Here is an 18,790-nt window from a genome sequence, read left to right on the forward strand (position 1 = left end):
CAACAAAATTAACATTACATTCGGCTTCTTTCAATTTTTCTTTGAGGTAAGCATTTTCAGCCTTCAAAATGCTATTTTCAGATTCAGATTCATAGCATTGATTCAAAAAATTCCTAATTTTCTCAATAAGATCATCAATCATAAGATGGAGTTCTTTATTAGTGGGTTCAAGATAGATTACCCCATCATTATGACTGTGGTTGACCATTAAACATGCTTGAGACTTGTTATCCGATTCTTCATCCTCCTCAGTGTCATTTTCTAGATCTTTTTAAGAAGCCATAGTCCTTTCTTCTTGTCCCTTCGAGACTTGCCTACTTTTTTGAGTTTGGAACAGTCATATTTGTAATGTCCTACTCCTCTGCAGTTGTGGAAAATGACCTTGCTAATGTCATTCTTTGGTTCTATTGTGTTGCCTCCTTTGCTTCTTCCTTTTTGTCTCATCAGCTTTCTAAATTTCCTAGCAAAAAACACAATCTCATTATCAGATAAACAGTCACTGGATTCATCATCCAATGATTCAGTACAAGATTTAAAAGCCACTTCTTTCCTTTTTTTATATCATTTTTTATGTGAGTGATTTCATAAGCTAGTAACTTTTCTCAGCTCATCATAGGTCATTTGACTAAGATTACTGCTTTCATAAATAACAGTAGCCTTAGTTTTCCACTCTTTTGTTAGCCTGCATAAGACTTTACTCACTAGCACTTATTCGAAATGAGTAATCCCCATAGAATTCAAGCTATTAATGATGATAGAGACCCTCTCAAACATGTCATCAATTGATTCTTCTTCCTTCATAGAAAATATTTCATACTCTTTGCTCAACATATCAATCCTTGTTTCTTTTACTTGTGTGGTGCCTTCATGTGTAACTTAGAGCTTATCCCAGATTTTCTTTGCTATTTTGTATCTTGAAACTTTCCGGTATTCCTCGAAGCTGATTGTGCAATTTAGCATGTTAACTGCCTTGGAATTGAGTTTTACCTTTTTTAGCATCTTCATTCCACTCTGCTTCAGCTTTGGGAGTAGCAACACCAACAGTGCTTATTTTGGTAGGGATGTGAGGACCATTCATGATTATCTTCCAGATGTTGTAACCTATCGATTGAACAAAGATCTTCATTCTTTCTTTCTAGTAGTTGTAATTTTTACCAGTGAAGAATGGAGGTCTGTTGTTGAATTGTCCTTCTATTAGTATGTATGCCACAGTGTTAGATCCCATATTTTTTGTCATCAGAATCTTTTCTCCAAGCTGTGAAGCTTAATCTCTTTGAGACCAAGCTCTGATATTAATTGATGGATATCAGTGGCTAAGAAAAGGGAGGTTGAATCTTGGCCTCTTTTCATTTTGCTTTCTAACTGGGATTCTGTTGTGACACTTTGAGTAGAAAATCAGGAGATAATTTGGTTTTATTTCTTGTCGTAGTAGGAGCCAAAATAAAATTATGAGCAAGGTGGGTCACTGTGAAGTATAGCATGATAGAATAATTAGGAGATAATTTTGTTTTGTTTCCTAAGTTGTAGAACTAGATACAGAGAAGAAAAAGAGAAATGGCACACAGATATATCCTGGTTCAGCTACTCAATGCAATGTAGCCTACGTTCAGTCTCCACAACAACTATGACAGAATTTCCCTATCTTCCAATCAGATTACAATCACCAATTCCTCCTAGGATTCTACCCAATCCTATTTAAGAGAAGTCTAGTTTCTAACCCAAACCAGACTTGACTAGGAACTCACTCTAACTTTCAACAGCAAAGTGCTAACCCAACTTGTAAGGAAATTTCCTCAGGATCATGACAAGAAAACAAAAAACTTTCAAAGGATTTCTAAAAGAAACATAGGCTTTTCTCCAAGTCTAACTCTCTTGTCTTTTTTCACTCACTGCCTTTTTCATACAATATTGAAAACAATGAAAGACTAGACTGAGAAAATAAGATATTCAATAAGAACCAAGAAGGAGAAGAATGGATAGCTCAATGAGCTATGGGAACCCAAACATTGTGCTTTTTCTCTTTACTCCACTCCTAGGTTGTTCACCCCTAATAGAAGAGTGAAGCTTCCAGGGCTTGAAACTTGCTTCAGCACTTGTTTGACTTCTTCTCCCAAATATCAGAAGCAACAGCGATGTGATAGAGGAGAGATAAAGTAAAAGCAGTGACTTAACCATACATGCATCCATACCTTCTATCTTTTCTTTCAACCTTTTTCATCTTGCTTGTTGAATCTGAATGCTTCACTCTTGCTTTGAATCCAAGTCAAATTCTTGAACGTTGATTCACAGCAAAGTTTCACAATCTTCAACATCTTCAACTTTTTACTTCTGTTTGTGCAAGGAGAAGATTTCTTTACCAAGCTTCAATGAATCACAAATGTGAAAACTCTTTTTTGTGATTTGCCCTTCGAATGTGATCTTTTCTTTTGTCCTAGCCTCTTTGACTTTCTCTTTTTTGTTTGGATTTGAAAACTTACTTTTTGTTCTTTGATTTTGCCCTAACTCAGAGCTTTCTTCTTTTCTTGCTTTGCTTCAGAGAAATCATGTGGGTGTTGGAAGAGAAAGAATAGAAAAAAGAGAGAGTTTTGGTTCAGTGGTAATTGATTCAGATGCAAATGAACTTGAATTACTTAGTTAGCAACTAAGTGAATGGTTGGACTTGAATGTGGACCACCAATTTGGGCTTGGCTGTGGATATAGGCTCACTTTCTTTCTTTTCTTATCTTTTGTAGTTTAGCCACTCAATTTTTGGATTAGGAGTGATGATATAAATGATTTGTTTAACCTGAACTAATGTTGGGCTTGTGTTGATGCTTCTTAGGTTGAAAAAGCAAAGAAAACATCATTCTTATGAGTTAAGAAAAGAACACATCCAAACCTATTATAGTCATCAATCACCACTAAACCATAATGTTTACCACCTAGGCTTTGAGTCCTAGTAGGACCAAAAAGATAAATATGTAGCATTTCTAATTGCCTTTTGTTGAGATGTCCTCCTTGGGCTTAAAAGAGTTTTTGGTTTGTTTTTCCAATTGACAAACATCAGAAGTGATGTCTTTATCAAATTTAATCTTTGGAAGACCTCTAATCAAATTCTTTTTCAAAAGTTTAAAATTTGAAACATGCTAGCATGTTCTAATTTCTTATGCCATAACCATTTTTTCATATTCAATTGAAGTAAACCAAGCTACATTTTGTTCTTTTAATTCTTCCATGGTGATTCCATACACATTATTACATCTTTTAGCTACAAACAAAGTTTCACCAGAATTTTCACACACAACTACGCATTTCAATTTTTTGAAAATAACCAAATAACCTAAATCACATAATTGGCTAATGCTTAGAAGATTATGTTTCAATACATCAACTAAGAATACATCATTGATAAATGTGGAGAAACTCTTACCAATCTTACCTACGGCCACAATCTTTCCCTTTCCATTATTACCGAAAGTCACAAAGCCTTCGTCGAATTTTTCAAGCTTGATGAAGAACGTGGACTTTTCGGTCATGTGTCTAGAACATCTACTAGCCAAGTACCTTATATCATTCTTCTTCTTGGATGCTAGGTAACACTGCACAAAGCTTTTAAGTGGCCTTAGGTATCCAAATTATTTTGGATCCTTTAATGTTAATCCATCTTGGTTGCCCAAGAGTATTGTATTTGCCAATCACTTTGTAAATAATATCACCAATTTTTTCTCAAAGATGAAACATTGAATAGGCAAATGACCAAATCGATTGCATGTATGACAAAAATTATTACTTGTTGATTTTTTAAAGTGATTTGGGTTTTCAAAGCTTCTATTTTTGGATGTTTAGGCTTCATTTTCAAAGCACGATTTTTCAAAAATAGATTCAAATTTTTCATGATACCCCAATCCAGATTTTTCAAAAATAGGCTTTTTACTAGCTAGTAAATTGTCTAAATTTTCAGAACTCTGAGCAAATTTAGCTATGTGTCTTGATTTAGACCCTTAATCACCTTAAGCAACATTTCATTCTCTTCAATGCAATTTAAATAGGCAACAACAGAATGCTTCCCTTCAAGATTTTTAATTTCAGATTTAAGCCTTTGTTTTCCTCAACAAGATTAACATTACATTCGGCTTCTTTCAATTTTTCTTTGAGGTAAGTATTTTCAGCCTTCAAAATGCTATTTTCATATTCAAATTCAAAGTATTGATTCAAAAAATTCCTAATTTTCTCAATAAGATCATCAATCATAAGATGGAGTTTTTATTAGTGGGTTCAAGATAGATTACCTCATCATTATGACTGTGGTCGGCCATTAAACATGCTTGAGACTTGTTATCCGATTCTTCATCCTCCTCAGTGTCATTTTCCAGATCTTTTCAAGAAGCCATAGTCCTTTCTTCATGTCCCTTCGAGACTTGTCTACTTTCTTGAGTTTAGGACAGTCATATTTGTAATGTCTTACTCCTCTACAGTTGTGGAAAATGACCTTGTTAATGTCATTCTTTAGTTCTTTTGAGCTGCCTCCTTTGCTTATTCCTTTTTGTCTCATCAGCCTTCTAAATTTTCTAGCAAAAAACACAATCTCGTTATTTTATAAACAGTCACTGGATTCATCATCCAATGATTCAATACAAGATTTAAAAGCCACTTCTTTCCTTTTTTTATATCATTTTTTATGTGAGTGATTTCATAAGCTAGTAACTTTTCTCTTAGCTCATCATAGGTCAATCGACATAGGTTACTGCTTTCAAAAATAACAGTAGCCTTAGTTTTCCACTCCTTTGTTAGCCTTCACAAGACTTTCCTCACCAGCACTTATTCGAAATGAGTAATCCCCATAGAATCCAAGCTATTAATGATGATAGAGACCCTCTCAAACATGTCATCAATTGATTCTTCTTCCTTCATAGAAAATATTTCATACTCTTTGCTCAGTGATGAGCGGATAATTTATACGCTTTTTGGCATTGTTTTTAGTATGTTTTTAGTATGTTTTAGTTAGTTTTTATTATATTTTTATTAGTTTTTAGTTAAAATTCACTTTTCTGGACTTTACTATGAGTTTGTGTGTTTTTCTGTGATTTCAGGTATTTTCTGGCTGAAATTGAGGGACCTGAGCAAAGGTCTTATTCAGAGGCTGAAAAGGACTGCAGAAGCTATTGGATTCTGACCTCCCTGCACTCGAAGTAGATTTTATGGAGCTACAAAAGCCCAATTGGCGCACTCTCAACTGCGTTGGAAAGTAGACATCCTGAGCTTTCCAGCAATGTATAATAGTCCATACTTTTCTCGAGATTTGATGGCCCAAATAGGCGTTCCAAGTCAGCTCAAGAATTCTGCCGTAAAATGCCGGAATTGGCACAAGAATGGGAGTTAAACGCCCAAACTGGCACAAAAGCTGGCGTTTAACTCCAAGAAGAGCCTCTACACAAAAATGCTTAAATGCTCAGCCCAAGCACACACCAAGTGGGCCCGGAAGTGGATTTTTATGTCATTTACTCATCTTTGTAAACCCTAAGCTACTAGTTCTCTACAAATAGGACCTTTTGTTATTGTATTAGACATCTTGGTAGCTATCTTTGAGTAGTCTTATGCTATCATAGATCATGGGGGCTGGCCTCTCGGCCATGCCTAGACCTTGTTCTTATGTATTTTCAACGGTGGAGTTTCTACACACCATAGATTAAGGTGTGGAGCTCTGCTGTACCTCGAGTATTAATACAATTACTATTGTTCTTCTATTCAATTCAGCTTATTCTTGTTCTAAGATATCACTTGTTCCTCAACTTGATGAATGTGATGATCCGTGACACTCATCATCATTCTCACCTATGAACGTGTGCCTGACAACCACCTCCGTTCTACCTTAGATTAAGTGGATATCTCTTGGATCCCTTAATCGGAATCTTCGTGGTATAAGCTAGAATTGATGGCGGCATTCAAGAGAATCCGGAAGGTCTAAACCTTGTCTGTGGTATTCTGAGTAGGATTCAAGGATTGAATGACTGTGACGAGCTTCAAACTCGCGATTGTGGGGCATTAGTGACAGACGCAAAAGAATCACTGGATTCTATTCCGACATGATCGAGAACCGACAGCTAAAGAGTCGTGCTGCGACAGAGCGCATTGAACATTTTCACTGAGAGGACGGGACTGTAGCCATTGACAACGGTGATGCCCAACATACAGCTTGCCATGGAAAGGAGTAAGAAGGATTGGATGAAGACAGTAGGAAAGCAGAGAGACGGAAGGGACAAAGCATCTCGATACGCTTATCTGAAATTCTCACCAATGAATTGCATAAGTATCTCTATCTTTATTTTATGCTTTATTCATAAATCATCTATAACCATTTCAATCTGCCTGACTGATATTTACAAGATGACCATAGCTTGCTTCATACCAACAATCTCCGTGGGATCGACCCTTACTCGCGTAAGGTTTATTACTTGGACGACTCAGTGCACTAGCTGGTTAGTTGTGCGAAATTGTGATAAAGAGTTGAGATAGCAATTGAGCATACCATGTTGATGGCGCCATTGATGATCACAATTTCGTGCACCAAGTTTTTGGCGCCGTTGCCAGGGATTGTTTGAGTTTGGACAACTGACGGTTCATCTTGTTGCTTAGATTAGGTATTTTTCAGAATTTTTAAGAATGAATTCTAGTGTTTCAAGGTGATGTTCTTATCATCACCAAAGCTGATTGATCTTCATCAATTTAGCTCTTGAATGTAATGTCCTGCTGAAGCTTGGCTAGCCATGTCTAATTCCTTTAGACTAAAGCTTTAGACTAACATTGCATGATTCCTGGAATTCTTATTAAAAATTTTGAATCTCTTTATTTTCTTCTCCATATAATTTTCGAAAAAAACCAAAAAAATTACAAAATCATAAAAACCAAAAATATTTCTTGTTTGAGTCTAGTGTCTCATTTTTAAGTTTGGTGTCAATTGCATGTTTATGTTTTTCTTGCATTTATCATGTGTCTTCATTGATCTTCAAGTTGTTCTTGATGATTTACTTGCTCTGATCTTTAAATTCTCTTGTTTTGTGTGTTTTGTTGTTTCTCATATGCATTCTCAATTTGTTAGTGTCAGTAGTATACAAACTTCTAAGTTGGTGTCTTGCATGCATTGTTTATTTGATTTTAGTTGCATTTTGATTTTTTCTCATCATTAAAAATCCAAAAAAAAATTAATTTGTGTCTTTTCAAGTCAATAATGCAGAGAATTGAAGATTCAGAACATACAGCAGAGAAATTACACAGAAAAAGCTGGGCGTTCAAAACGTCCAGTGAAGAAGGAAAACTGGCGTTTAAACGCTAGCCAGGGCACCTGGCTGGGCGTTTAACGCCCAAAAGGGTAGCATTTTGGGCGTTAAACGCCAAAATGTATACCATTCTGGGCGTTTAACGCCAGGATGGCACAAGAGGGAAGATTTTGTTTTTAATTCAAATTTTTTTCAAGTTTTAATAATTTTTTAAAAATCAAATCTTTTTCAAATCATATCTTTTCAATCATATATTTTCAAAATCAATTTCTTTCCAATTTCAAAAATACTTGCTAGCAATTAATGATTTGATTCAACATTTCAAGTATGTTGCCTTTTCTGTTGATAAAGGTTTAATGTTTGAATCATATCTTTTCTTGTTAGCCAAGTCATTGATTTTAAAAATCAAATCTTTTTAAATTGTTTTTCAATCATATCTTCTCAATCATATCTTTTTGAAACTATATCTTTCCAATCATATCCTTTTAATCACATCTTTTTCAAAATAGGTTTTCAATCATATCTTTTTTATTTCTAATTTCAAAATCTTTTTCAAAAATCACTTAATTTCTTTCCCACTCTTAGTTTTCGAAAATCATCAATCAATTTTCAAAATTCTTTTTCAAAATCTTTTAACTTATTTTCGAAAATTCTTCCCCTCTTCTCATATCCTTCTATTTATGGACTAACATGTACAATTCGAACTCTATCTTTCTAAGTTCGAATTCTTCTACCTCTTCCTTCTATTTTTCTTTTTCCTCTGACACCTCAAGGAATCTCTATACTGTGACATAGAGGATTCCATATTTTCTTGTTCTCTTCTCTTTCATATGAGCAGGAGCAAAGACAAAAGCATTCTTGTTGAGGCTGACCCTGAACCTGAAAGGACCTTGAAGCAAAAACTAAGAGAAGTTAAAGCACAACTCTCTGTAGAGGACCTAACAGAAATCTTTAAAGAAGAAGACATGGCAGCCGAAAACAACAACAATGCCAACAATGCAAGGAAGGTGCTGGGTGACTTTACTGCACCTACTCCCGACTTCTATGGGAGAAGCATCTCTATCCCTGCCATTGGAGCAAACAACTTTGAGCTTAAGCCTCAATTAGTTTTTCTAATGCAACAGAATTGCAAGTTTCATGGACTTCCATTGGAAGATCCTCATCAGTTTTTAGCTGAATTCTTACAAATCTGTGACACTGTCAAGACCAATGGGGTTGACCCTGAGGTCTATAGACTTATGCTATTCCCTTTTGCTGTAAGAGACAGAGCTAGGATATGGTTGGACTCACAACCTAAAGAAAGCCTGAACTCTTGGAAAAAGCTAGTCAATGCCTTCTTGGCAAAGTTCTTTCCACCTCAAAAATTGAGTAAGCTTAGAGTGGAAGTCCAAACCTTCAGACAGAAGGAAGGTGAATCCCTCTATGAAGCTTGGGAAAGATACAAACAATTGATCAGGAAGTGTCCTTCTGACATGCTTTCTGAGTGGAGCATCATAGGTATCTTCTATGATGGTCTGTCTGAACTGTCCAAGATGTCATTGGATAGCTCTGCTGAAGGATCTCTTCATCTGAAGAAGACGCCTGCAGAAGCTCAAGAACTCATTGAAATGGTTGCAAATAACCAATTCATGTACACTTCTGAAAGGAATCCTGTGAACAATGGGACGAATCAGAAGAAAGTAGTTCTTGAGATTGATACTCTGAATGCCATACTGGCTCAGAACAAAATATTGACTCAACAAGTCAATATGATTTCTCAAAGTCTGTCTGGAATGCAAGCTGCACCAGGCAGTACTAAGGATGCTTCATCTGAAGAAGAAGCTTATGATCCTGAGAACCCATCAATGGAAGAGGTGAATTACATGGGAGAACCCTATGGAAACACCTATAATCCTTCATGGAGAAATCATCCAGATCTCTCATGGAAGGATCAACAGAGACCTCAACAAGGTTTCAACAACAATAATGGTAGAAGAAACAGGTTTGGCAATGGCAAGCCTTTTCCATCATCTTCTCAGCAACAGACAGAGAATTCTAAGCAGAGCCACTCTGACTTAGCAACTATGGTCTCTGATCTAATCAAAACCACTCAAAGCTTCATGACTGAAACAAGGTCCTCCATTAGAAACTTGGAGGCACAAGTGGGTCAGCTGAGTAAGAAAGTTACTGAACTCCCTCCTAGTACTCTTCCAAGCAATACAGAAGAGAATCCAAAAGGAGAGTGTAAGGCCATCAACATGGCCGAACTTGGAGAGGAGAAAGAGGCAGTGAGGGCCACTGAGGAAGACCTCAATGGACGTCCACTGGCCTCCAATGAGTTCCCTAATGAGGAACCATGGGAATCTGAGGCTCACACTGAGACCAAAGAGATTCCATTGGATTTACTTCTGCCATTCATGAGCTCTGATGAGTATTCTTCCTCTGAAGAGGATGAAGATGTCACTGAAGAGCAAGTTACTAAGTACCTTAGAGCAATCATGAAGCTAAATGACAAGTTATTTGGTAATGAGACTTGGGAGGATGAACCCCCTTTGCTCACCAAAGAACTGGCTGACTTGTCTAGGCAGAAACTACCTCAAAAGAGACAGGACCCTGGGAAGTTCTCAATACCTTGTACAATAGGCACCATGACCTTCAAGAAGGCTCTGTGTGACCTAGGGTCAAGCATAAACCTCATGCCTCTCTCTGTAATGGAGAAGCTAGGGATCTTTGAGGTACAAGCTGCAAGAATCTCACTAAAGATGGCAGACAATTCAAGAAAACAAGCTTATGGACTTGTAGAGGATGTTCTGGTAAAAGTTGAAGACCATTACATCCCTGCTGACTTCATAGTCCTAGAGACTGGAAAGTACATGGATGAATCCATCATCCTTGGCAGACCCTTCCTAGCCACAGCAAAGGCTGTGATTGATGTTGACAGAGGAGAATTGATCATTCAAGTGAATGAAGAATCCTTTGTGTTTAAGGCTCAAGGATACCCCTCTGTAACCATGGAGAGGAAGCATGAAGAGCTTCTCTCAAAACAGAGTCAAACAGAGCCCCCACAGTCAAACTCTAAGTTTGGTGTTGGGAGGCCACAACCAACTTCTAAGTTTGGTGTTGAACCCCCACATTCAAACTCTAAGTTTGGTGTTGGGAGGTTCCAACATTGCTCTGAGTATCTGTAAGGCTCCATGAGAGCCCACTGTCAAGCTACTGACATTAAAGAAGCGCTTGTTAGGAGGCAACCCAATATTATATTTATCTATTTTCCTTTGTTATTTTATGTTTTCTGTAGGTTGATGATCATGGGAAGTCACAAAATCAATTGAAAAGCAAAAACAGCATGAAAAATAGAAAGAAAAACAGCACACCCTGGAGGAAAAACTTGCTGGCGTTTAAACGCCAGTAAGGGCAGCAAATGGGCATTTAACGCCCAATCTGGCACCATTCTGGGCGTTTAACGCCAGAAAGGGGCACCAGACTGGCGTTAAACGCCAGAAAAGGGCAAGAAGCTGACGTTAAATGCCAAAAATAGGCACTAGCCCGGCGTAATTGATGATTCAGATGCAAATAAACTTGAATTACTTAATTAACAACTAAGTGAATGGTTGGACTTGGTTGTGGACCACCAATTTGGGCTTGGCTGTGGATATGGACTCACTTTCTTTCTTTTCTTGTTTCTTGTAGTTCAGCCACTCAATTTTTGGATTAGGAGTGATGATATGAATGATTTGTTTAATCTGAACTAATGTTAGGCTTGTGTTGATGCTTTATAGGCCTATTTTGATTAACATAATTGCCTACACACTTAACAAAACAATCAAGCACATAATTGGCTTTTAATTCAATAATAATGTTTAGTCATCATTTATAAAATATTGTTAATCTCCACTCCCATTATTACATTCTCTATCTAATTTCTTTGCAATATCTTTAGAACCCTGGATTTTATTGAACCAAGTGTACTGAAGTAGCCAAATCAAAAAATTACTAAAATTAAGAGTGTTTGACAAATTAAAACTATAAGAAGGATAAAAATTACCCCCCAATCTCTGTAGAGCACACAATCTCATTTAAGTCTTCCAGAATAACCCAAGGATTCGTCAAATTCAGAAAAATAGCGCGTATATGATTCCACAACAAATCACGTGTAGAGTACTGAAAACTCCTATAAACTGCACTACAAACCCAGAAAATTTTTTTTCTGTCCACTTTAACAGTCACATATTGCTCAGTGTTCCAAAGAACCGAGTAAGTGAAAGAAGGCTCAAAAGACAAAACCAAATACTCCCTTTGAGTCCATTAACTTTAGATATATCCATAGGAAAAAATCCCAAATTATGCCAAGAACTCCTCATATGATTAAAACTAACATGCATTTCTAATAGAATGAAAAAGAAAGGCTTAAATTTTTTTATAGTGTACCCGAGATATCTTGTTGGATGCCTTTTGATATTCCAACTTATTATATATAATTGATTCATAAAAAACCACAGATAAAGAAATTAGAACAGGAATAGAAGAATTACACGATGAGTCCTATATCCCCAAATTTTTTGGTGTTATTCATAAATGACTATGAATCTTATTCATGAATAAAAAAACTACCTAAATTATCCGATAAAAAAAAAATCAATGTTGATCAATCATGATGTTTCAACTTCAATAATGTTACCATGATGTTAACAAAATTAAAGAAACAAAAATGCCATGCCAATAATAATAATAATAATAATAACTCAGACGTAGCATACAAAGTGGCTAATTATTTAACTCTTTAAAGAAAATTTGCGATTAGGAAATTCCATTAGTTACTGGTGTCAACATTGATTACCATAGTTTCAATTAAAAAGAAAAAAGGAGTGGTTTGAACAGAAGATGTATTAATTATACCCATGTCTAAGATTGTACTAGTGTCTTCGAAACTACGTTATCATCACTCCATTATTGAGGCACATTGAAGGTACTGTAGCTATGCACATAGACTACTGGACCACCAATATTAGCGATGATGATATATGACTTGCTTTGTTTCAATTATACCAGCTGCTACTACAAGTGAATGTAACCACCAAACAAAAAGTATTTCGATAATAATAGCATGCCAAGTGAACAATATTCTAAACCAGGAAAAAGCTAGACATGCAACACGATACAAAGAAATAGAAAGATTCTTGATCCATGATTATTTGCTCCTCCACTAATCCATAAATACAAACTTTAATTTGCACCTGGTAGTAGTGTATAGGACCCTTCAAGTTAGCCTCTAGCCTGACATACCTAAATTCAGCACAAATACAAACAAATAGAAATAGTGTTCTTCACATGTACTAACCAATAAGTCCTTTCCGGAAAATTAGGGATGTGTTAATTGCTAGCATAATTAATACTACTGTAGCACTATTTTGTTATTTAGCTTGTCTGTATCCATCGGAGTAGATTATAATGAGTGAACCAACTGTCCTTTTTATATGTACTATTAATATAAATATCATTTTATATATATACAAATTTATGTAGCTTCAAGATATTTATCTATACTCTTGATGTAATCTGAAAGGTAATAACAAAAAAAAAAGAAAAAATAATAAAACTTGAGGTGATTAGCTAATTTGAGGAAGTACTGAAAATAAGAGTCATCAAAATTTATTATTTTTATCAATTATTTTAGTTATTAACAAATTTTTTTAAGTTTAATAATCTAATAACATACTTTAACTCATACTTTTAAATATTAATAACTAACTATTGATAAAAATAATAAATAATAACTCTTTAATATTTTTTGTGAAAATAAAATATGAGATATTTTGTTAGAGTTCAAAAATGTTATAAAACAAAATATGATAAAATCTTCGTAGTATTTAGGATTTTCAGGATTTTATAGAAGTGTAAAAGAATTTCACTCCTAGGATTTGCCCATGAGACGAACAAAAGCTCTCCTTTATAAATTTATGTCTAATGGAACATATTATATATTATATCAAATACACTTAGGGAGTATTAATTAGAATATTTAGATCAAGAATATAATACAAAGTTTTTGCCTCTTGAAGTTAAATTCCAAATATTCTTTCGGAAGAAACTTTTTTAATCCAAAAATGGTTGATTTTGGACTTCCAAATTTTTTAGAAATGCGACCATATATTCTTATTGGACACGTGAATCACTTCACCTTATATTTTTGGGTGAACTACCAAAAATGCCTCCAATTTATATGAAAAAGTTAACAAAGTTGCCCTCCATTCTTGTTAATGACGAATGTCATCAAAATATTTTAAAATATGACAAAAATACTTAATATTAAATATATATTTTTAAAAAAATATTTTAGATATTAGATTATGATGTATTTTTTATAAATATGATTAGAAAAATAAAATACTTTTATTCTTAAGATTTAGTGATTCAATGTTAAATAGATTTTTTGCAATATTTTTTTGTAATAGCCAAGAACACTATTAAAAACTGAAAAAAAAAATCTAGAGATTTAATTTTAGTTCCACTTTTTATATGTATTTTTTAAATAGTTATTCAGATATTTTTATTCTATTTTGGATCAAAATGCATAAATAATTTGTCAAATATAAAACTTATTTGTCACTTATTTGAGTATTATTTCACTTCTTAGGAATATGAGATCATTTAACAAGAGCTTGCACTTATACATTCATGTCTAATAGGTTTTTGATAGATTCGAATATAAAAAAGGATCTTCTCATCTTATTCCTAATTTATATTAGAGCACACTATATTAAATAGCAATATCAAGAGTTAAAATATTTACATTGAGAACATAGTATATTATTTTTGCATCTTGATATTAAATTCCAAAATATTTTTTTGAATGAAAGTTTTTATTAAAAAATTATTGATTTTGACTAACTAAAATAAGGAAACACTACTGTAAAGATTTGTTTTATACAGATTACGTTTTTGTGGTTAAAAATAATTACATGTATATATCAACAGTGGCACTAGTATTATTAAACAATAATTTGTATGGTTTAAAATGAATATCTTTATTCTCTATATGAATTTACATCTGGATATTATAATTGGCCACTAAAATATATAAAAAGAAAGAAAATATTATATTTACATTAGGTATAAAAAGGATCACCAAGTTGATAAAAATATTGTATAAGTGAATTGTACTTTTCGGAGTGGAGATATGATAATCCCGAAGAAGGTAATACTCATACAAAGTATGCTAAATGCAAAAGAAAAAAGAATAGTGTAACTGAATATTACATTAGTGACCTATGGTGTATTCAGATAAATCTATCAATGGACCACCATAAATAAAATAGTAGGGAAAAAACACAAACATCAATCAGTGCCATATCTTCTAAGGTCCTTGGTGTCTTCTCCTAGAGGACCTCCCTAACAATTTTCGGAAGAACTTGAATTCAAATCTTTATAGGATTCATGTTTCTTATTAACTCCACTGTTTACCATCTTTGGCCCCGGTACAAATAATTTATGTTTTCGGTTTTAAAGCAATTAAAATAAGTACCAATAATAAATCCAGGCCTAAATATTACCATTTTGCATTTGGTCACAACTCTTGCCACAGGACATAACACTCACGGATCATAAACCTTTCTATCACGGAAACAAGACAAGCAATTTGGAGACCTATATCTATGACTATGAATCGTGAGGGGCATGCATGCAAGACAAACTAGCATTAGCTGCCTAATTTGCCAGCAACACCCAATCTCCACAAGAATCAAGAATGCCAACTTGGTATTTTGGGTAAACCCAAAAACCATGGCTTATAAAACATGAGACAATTATGAATTATTAGACAGCTACAACGGCAACCTCAGCGGCCAATCATAGGTTAGAGAAAATTAGGTGGTATTCACCAGAAATGGAAAACGTGCCCTTCTGCTAACACCTAACACCCAACTTGAATATTTTTTACCCAAAAGAGCCACAAACCACTTATATGTGACTGCCTAGTCCACATCCAACGTTACCAGCAATAAACAGAGAGAGAGTAGTAGAGTAGAGTACTTCGTTATTTTCAGTTACATCAAACTACAAAGCACAAACGGCTAGACAAACAGGAATCTAATAAGGTCATAAACATTAACATAAGCAAACAAAGAAGGAACTGGACCCGGGGTCTGTACTCTGTACAAGGAACAGAAGGATTAAATTTAGTTCATTAACCTAAGCTTTTGCATTTTGCCTTCTCTAATCCATCGCCCTTTTCCTTCAACATCTTTCTCTTAACTTATCCCAATAATAAAACATCTTCTATCTGTGAATCCAAGATGCTCTAGACATGGACTTTATAATAACCATGAGAGACATCATGTCTATCAAGCAACACTTATGACGCTATCTCCGTTATTTAAACTCGGAATTGAATGGAAAGCCGAATGTCTTGATGGAGTCTGTCTTTGATCAGATGTGAAGGATAGTCCCAGGGACAGTGTTGGCAAGTCGAGGGGCGAATTAGAGCCGGAGGCAACATCAGACACGGTGCAGGTTTTAGGATTTGAAGCAACAGGAATCGGATGGAGTAGCTTGGTTTGCGCATTAAGCTCCATGTTTGCCTGTCCTAGAGTTAGTTCATCCATTGGATTCCCAGCTTCGACTGATGAAATCACACCTGGACCAACCCCCAACGGATACACGGGCACCATTGGAAATCCATTGGTGTTGCTATTCTCAGGGGCTGCAGGGCACAGAGGCTGTGAATGAGGCACAATGTCTCCGTTCTGGATCTGTTCTTCCTCCATTGGGATCGAAGAGACCTAAAACAAAAATTAATAAGATCATGAATAATATGTTTCTCCACACCCCATTAGTAAGTCAACTCTTTCAATCTCAGCCTGGGGAACCCACAAGAACCTAAACCACCCCTATTTCCCCTTTAGATTAGACATCTCCCTAGTTCCCTTCAATTAACAAAAGAATTCCATAATGAAATAAACAAGACCCCCGACCCCACCAAGAACAAAAAATAATAATGGTTTTAGCTAACATGTGCTCTTACTGAACAAAAACCACATGTTATTAATACAAACAAAGAAATACCTCAGAATTAAATGTCACTCAATACTGTATTGATGACTAACCAAAACATGAATCCAGAACAAAATAAAAGAGAGGAGATTATTTTACCGAATCGGTGGTGATGTCAAAGAGGCTGGATCTGCGCCGACGGCGGTTGAGATTGCTCCGGCGGAGGAAGTACTTCTGAGCATGGCTGGCGACCTGCGTGGGCGTCCGAGTCTTGACGTAGTTCCTAGAGATCCCTCTCCAATCACCTTTCCCTACCTTCTGCAATCCCACCAGGAATAGCTTGTGCTCTTCCTCCGTCCAGGGAACACCTGAAGTTTCCGATCGCAATTTCAGTTTCACTCTCATCACCAGAATAATCAATAACCATAGGTATCAATTTTACAATTCATTCAACAACACTAATTGATTATCAATTTATCATGTGAATCAACTTTTTACAGAGATCAGTGATCGATCGGAGAAATTTATATATGCGTGGTATTGAAATTTCGAACCTCGCTTGCGCTCGCGCTCGCGGTTCTTGCCGGAGTTGAGAGGAGCGGCGTCGTCGGCGGACGCGTAACCGGTGGCGGAGAAGGCAGCGTCTTTGTTGTTGTTGGAGTCATCTTGAGGATGCACGTACTGCGACAGATTGTTCATACTGACGCTTTTCCTCATGGAGTCCACCACCACCCTAACGCCGAACAGCATAATCTCGCCGGCGGCGGGGGAGTCACCGTCGCCGGAGATGGAGGAGTCTGCGGCGGCGGCGAAGGTGCTACACATCTTCTTCGATCGAGCTAATTGAGTTGGACTCGAGGCGGAATCGGAGCTTCCGTACTTGACGAGTCAGTGACTCGGTGGAGAGAGAGAGAGAGAGAGAGAAGAGAAGAGAATCTGGGAGATAGTGGTGCGTGCTGTGTTTAATATAAGAGAGGTTGAGAATGGAGATGAGGTGGCAACCATGTGGACTCAGAAATTTAGAAAATATTTTATAATAATTATCAGATCAAATAAAATTTTAGGATTATTCTCTATGAAAATTAATTATATATTATTAATTTTACAATCAAAATATATACCTATCATTCTTTTGTTATAATTAAAATTAAATCTTTTTTTTCTAAAACTAAAGATGAACACAGTAATAATCTATTTATTTTATATTACTAATTTTATAATTTAAATATGCCACATACCATTCTCAATTAAAATCAAATATTTCTCTCTAAACTTAAAAATAAAAACTGTAATAATCTATTATATATTACTAATTTTACCATCAAAATATGTCACATGTTATTTTTTATTACAATTAAAATCAAATATCTATTCTATCTATTCTATTATATAAAAATCAGATTTTTTCACTTAATGATAAAGTTGGCGTGACATGTTTTGAAGAGTGTTTCCTGATTTATTTCTTTTAACTCATTAAATACAATTCATTACGATAGACTAATTATATCAACTAATTGATTTGATTAAATATTTAAGTATCACACAATTTAATATTATGTATATTAATTAATTGAATATAATTATTAGAGTATAATTATGATCAATTAGCATTATTCAACATATCTGAATATTTATTATAAGACGTCTTTATTATTTCAATTCTTTTATCACATATAAATACCATTCTATATTGTATCATTTTACACAACTTGAATACTTACAAACCTTTTTCTTATTGCTCTATCTTCCCTGCCATGGTATCCTCCTTGAGTAGAATAAGTTGATTTTCTTTGAGTGAAATCAACGTAATTTTCATACTTTTTTTCTGCGCCATTTTTTTCTTTCTCTTTTTTCATTGCTTTGATGCTTTTTTAACATTACTAATTAACTCATCCACTACTTATTCTCTTGGAGAAACCATATGTTTTTCGTCACCTCCCGATAGTTTGTTATCTTTTTGCACTTTGTCACTTTTCAGCAGTCTTTCAGTAGTTCGCCATCTTTTCAGCAGTTGGCCACTCTTGCGGCAGTTCCGTTTGCGTTCTCTTACAACAGTTCCGTCTGCGTTCCCTTCTAGCAGTTTTGTCTGCGTTTTCTTTTGGCAGTTCCGTCTGCGTTTCTTTGTGGTAATTCTGTCTGTGCTTTCTTCCGGTAGTTTCGTCTGTATTTCATTCTGACAATTTTGTCTGCGCTTTTTTCAAGCAGTTCCATCTGCATCCGTTTTTATCAATATATGCATTCTTTTTTATTTAGTTGTTTCAAATAAGTTTGAGGGGGATATCAGAGTATAATTAGGATTAATTAGCATTATTTAACATATCTGAATATTTATTATAGGATATTACGTCTTTATTATTTCGATTCTCTTAACACCTATAAATACCCTTCTATATTATATCATTCTACACAACTTGAATACACACAAATCTTTTCTCTACTGCTCTCTCTTACCCTTTCTAATAATAATAAATACAATTTAATTTAGTTAAAAGTTCATTGTTTTATAGTCTTCTATATATTTATCATTTTAGATATTTTAACTCTTTTTTTCTTTTTACGTGTAATTTTCT

General features: G+C 35.0%; 1 protein-coding gene and 1 non-coding gene across 2 annotated transcripts; both read right to left on the reverse strand.

Moving 5' to 3' along the window:
* Positions 1-8,623: 8,623 nt before the first annotated feature.
* Positions 8,624-8,731, reverse strand: LOC112713381 (small nucleolar RNA R71). The gene has a single exon (XR_003158358.1). It is a non-coding gene; the product is annotated as a small nucleolar RNA R71 (small nucleolar RNA).
* Positions 8,732-15,244: 6,513 nt separating this feature from the next.
* LOC112695208 (transcription factor MYB1R1) lies at positions 15,245-17,248 on the reverse strand. The gene is made up of 3 exons (XM_025747465.2): positions 16,775-17,248; positions 16,380-16,588; positions 15,245-16,009 (listed from the first exon to the last, which is right to left on the reverse strand). Exons 1-3 carry the CDS (start codon positions 17,043-17,045, stop codon positions 15,572-15,574), a joined length of 918 nt encoding a protein of 305 aa, XP_025603250.1. The 5' UTR covers positions 17,046-17,248; the 3' UTR covers positions 15,245-15,571.
* Positions 17,249-18,790: the final 1,542 nt, after the last annotated feature.

Source organism: Arachis hypogaea, chromosome 1 (assembly GCF_003086295.3).
Source record: "Arachis hypogaea cultivar Tifrunner chromosome 1, arahy.Tifrunner.gnm2.J5K5, whole genome shotgun sequence".
Classification (NCBI taxonomy): domain Eukaryota; kingdom Viridiplantae; phylum Streptophyta; class Magnoliopsida; order Fabales; family Fabaceae; genus Arachis; species Arachis hypogaea.

What these genes read in the sequence shown, in the direction of transcription:
- LOC112695208 (XM_025747465.2), bottom strand. Translation starts at nt 17,045, where the DNA reads ATGTGTAGCACCTTCGCCGCCGCCGCAGACTCCTCCATCTCCGGCGAC. An exon ending in CGAGCGCGAGCGCAAGCGAG is followed by an intron (nt 16,589 to 16,774) that starts GTTCGAAATTTC and finishes CGGAAACTTCAG; the next exon opens with GTGTTCCCTGGACGGAGGAA. An exon ending in TTGACATCACCACCGATTCG is followed by an intron (nt 16,010 to 16,379) that starts GTAAAATAATCT and finishes TTTTTGTTTTAG; the next exon opens with GTCTCTTCGATCCCAATGGA.